This window comes from Sphaeroforma arctica (genome assembly GCF_001186125.1).
Source record: "Sphaeroforma arctica JP610 unplaced genomic scaffold supercont1.123, whole genome shotgun sequence".
NCBI classification, from domain to species: domain Eukaryota; class Ichthyosporea; order Ichthyophonida; genus Sphaeroforma; species Sphaeroforma arctica.
Genome location: NW_014040435.1, coordinates 121,044 through 122,765, shown reverse-complemented (window position 1 = coordinate 122,765; position 1,722 = coordinate 121,044). Strand labels below are relative to the sequence as shown.

The 1,722-nt window shown below is 44.1% G+C and overlaps 1 protein-coding gene across 1 annotated transcript; it reads left to right on the top strand.

Annotated features, from left to right (window-relative positions):
- Positions 1-1,182: 1,182 nt before the first annotated feature.
- Positions 1,183-1,482, top strand: SARC_02688 (hypothetical protein; the record flags this gene model as incomplete). The annotated part of the gene is made up of 1 exon (XM_014303560.1): positions 1,183-1,482. One exon carries the CDS (start codon positions 1,183-1,185, stop codon positions 1,480-1,482), a length of 300 nt encoding a protein of 99 aa, XP_014159035.1.
- Between the last annotated feature and the right edge of the window lie 240 nt (positions 1,483-1,722).

The window sequence follows — 1,722 nt, the reverse complement described above, 5'->3', positions numbered from 1 at the left end:
TTGTCAAAGAGGATAATGCTCCTTCTCACGGGCTATGTTATGCGCTTTTGAAGGCTAGCGACGATGTGCACGTAAAAGCAGGCGAGTGTCTGCCATGGGTTGTGTCGCATATTAAACAAACAATCGGGGGGAGTGCGCACGGTGGGACCGATGTGTGGGATGAGGCGTTAGATGTGTTAGATGTGTGCAAAGATAAATTAAATATATATTCAGGTCATAGAAGTCGAGCAAAGAATCAACAATGCCACGATGACAAATACTGAAAAGGGTGTCGGATCGCTGTTTAGAGAACAAAGTGAGTACTGAGTTGTTCCCACTCATCGATTGAAAGATGATATTTCAGCCGGCTCAACACGTGAGACCACATATGAGCATTGCGGGCAACGTGGTAAGGGCCGACACGGCTGCATGTTCATGTACTTTAGCTATAAAGAATGGACAGAAATAGGTGAAAACGGTAGTGCTGTTGATACGAGCGCAGCTGTTCGTCACATCATATACGGAGACCAGATCTTGGAGGAGGGGGGGAATAAGCAAAATGTATTTTGTGTATACTCATGATCAGATCTTACCTATATGTTATCAGGGGGAGTCTCCCAAATATGACTACCACAGTCCTCCCATCTGATGACACGGGCTGCTACAGATTAAAAAAACTACTAGTTTTTCTAGGATTGCTGAATCTCACATGTCCTACTAACGTCATACGATATATACATACTGAAACTCAGGATGGCAAAGACCTGATTGACGCACATTTTGCTCGCGGAGGGGATCATGTAGGAAACTATATGAAGTCATCTAAGGGTATTCGGATAAAGAAAAAAAGCGATGCCCAAGAATTAGCAGCTGCGTTGGCCCCCAACTCGTTCGTACAACTTGCAAATGTAGATAGACCGGCTGCAATTATTCATCAAACGCACTAGGTAGATACAGTAAGCAAATACTTCGCCTGTGTAAATGATGTATTCTTTGAGAAAATTATTTGTCCACTAGAGGGCGACGATAAATTGGATTTAGAGAAGCTCCTTCATATTGATACCGAGTTGTACTTGCGGGCGTTGGGGACGGTGTAGTGTTTTGAGTAAAGTTCAGAAACGATTCCTTAAAGCGATTATGATAGCATATATACTGGAAAAGATAACACTGTATGTGAGAAGAGTGGCGATACTGCAGGGATTAATGGACACTCAACGAAAGCTCCATCTACCTCTAGAAACCTTCGACACGGATGCAGAAGCTTCTAACGAAGGAGATTCCGTCGACAATGTTGCAAGACTCAGGGCGATAAAGAATTTAATGGAATGTGGAGAAACTATGGGACTCGTTAATGATGTAGATTCTGAATTGGAAATAGAGAATGTAATTGATGAGCTAGAGGTATACATTGTAATGAAGGTGTCGCCACAAAAGAGCGTGCTGGTTATGGAGCGGGTGGTCCAGACAAAGGCGGAATGCGATTGTTGCGCGAGTTTGTATTGAAACAGTATAAGCTGGGTACTGTATTGTGTCCGCGCGATCACATGCGTGACAAACGCAAGCTTGGGGAATACAACCGTGCTGATATGTTCGCCACGTCTTAGGTCTGCGAATGCTCCTATTTCGTATCATGCTGTGCCTGTGCGTAATGGCAGCGAAAAGTTTCATCTAGCCAAGTTCAAACAAGGCTGGGCCCGACGGAGACCTCATGTGAATGATATAAAGGACATGTTCGAGAAAGAG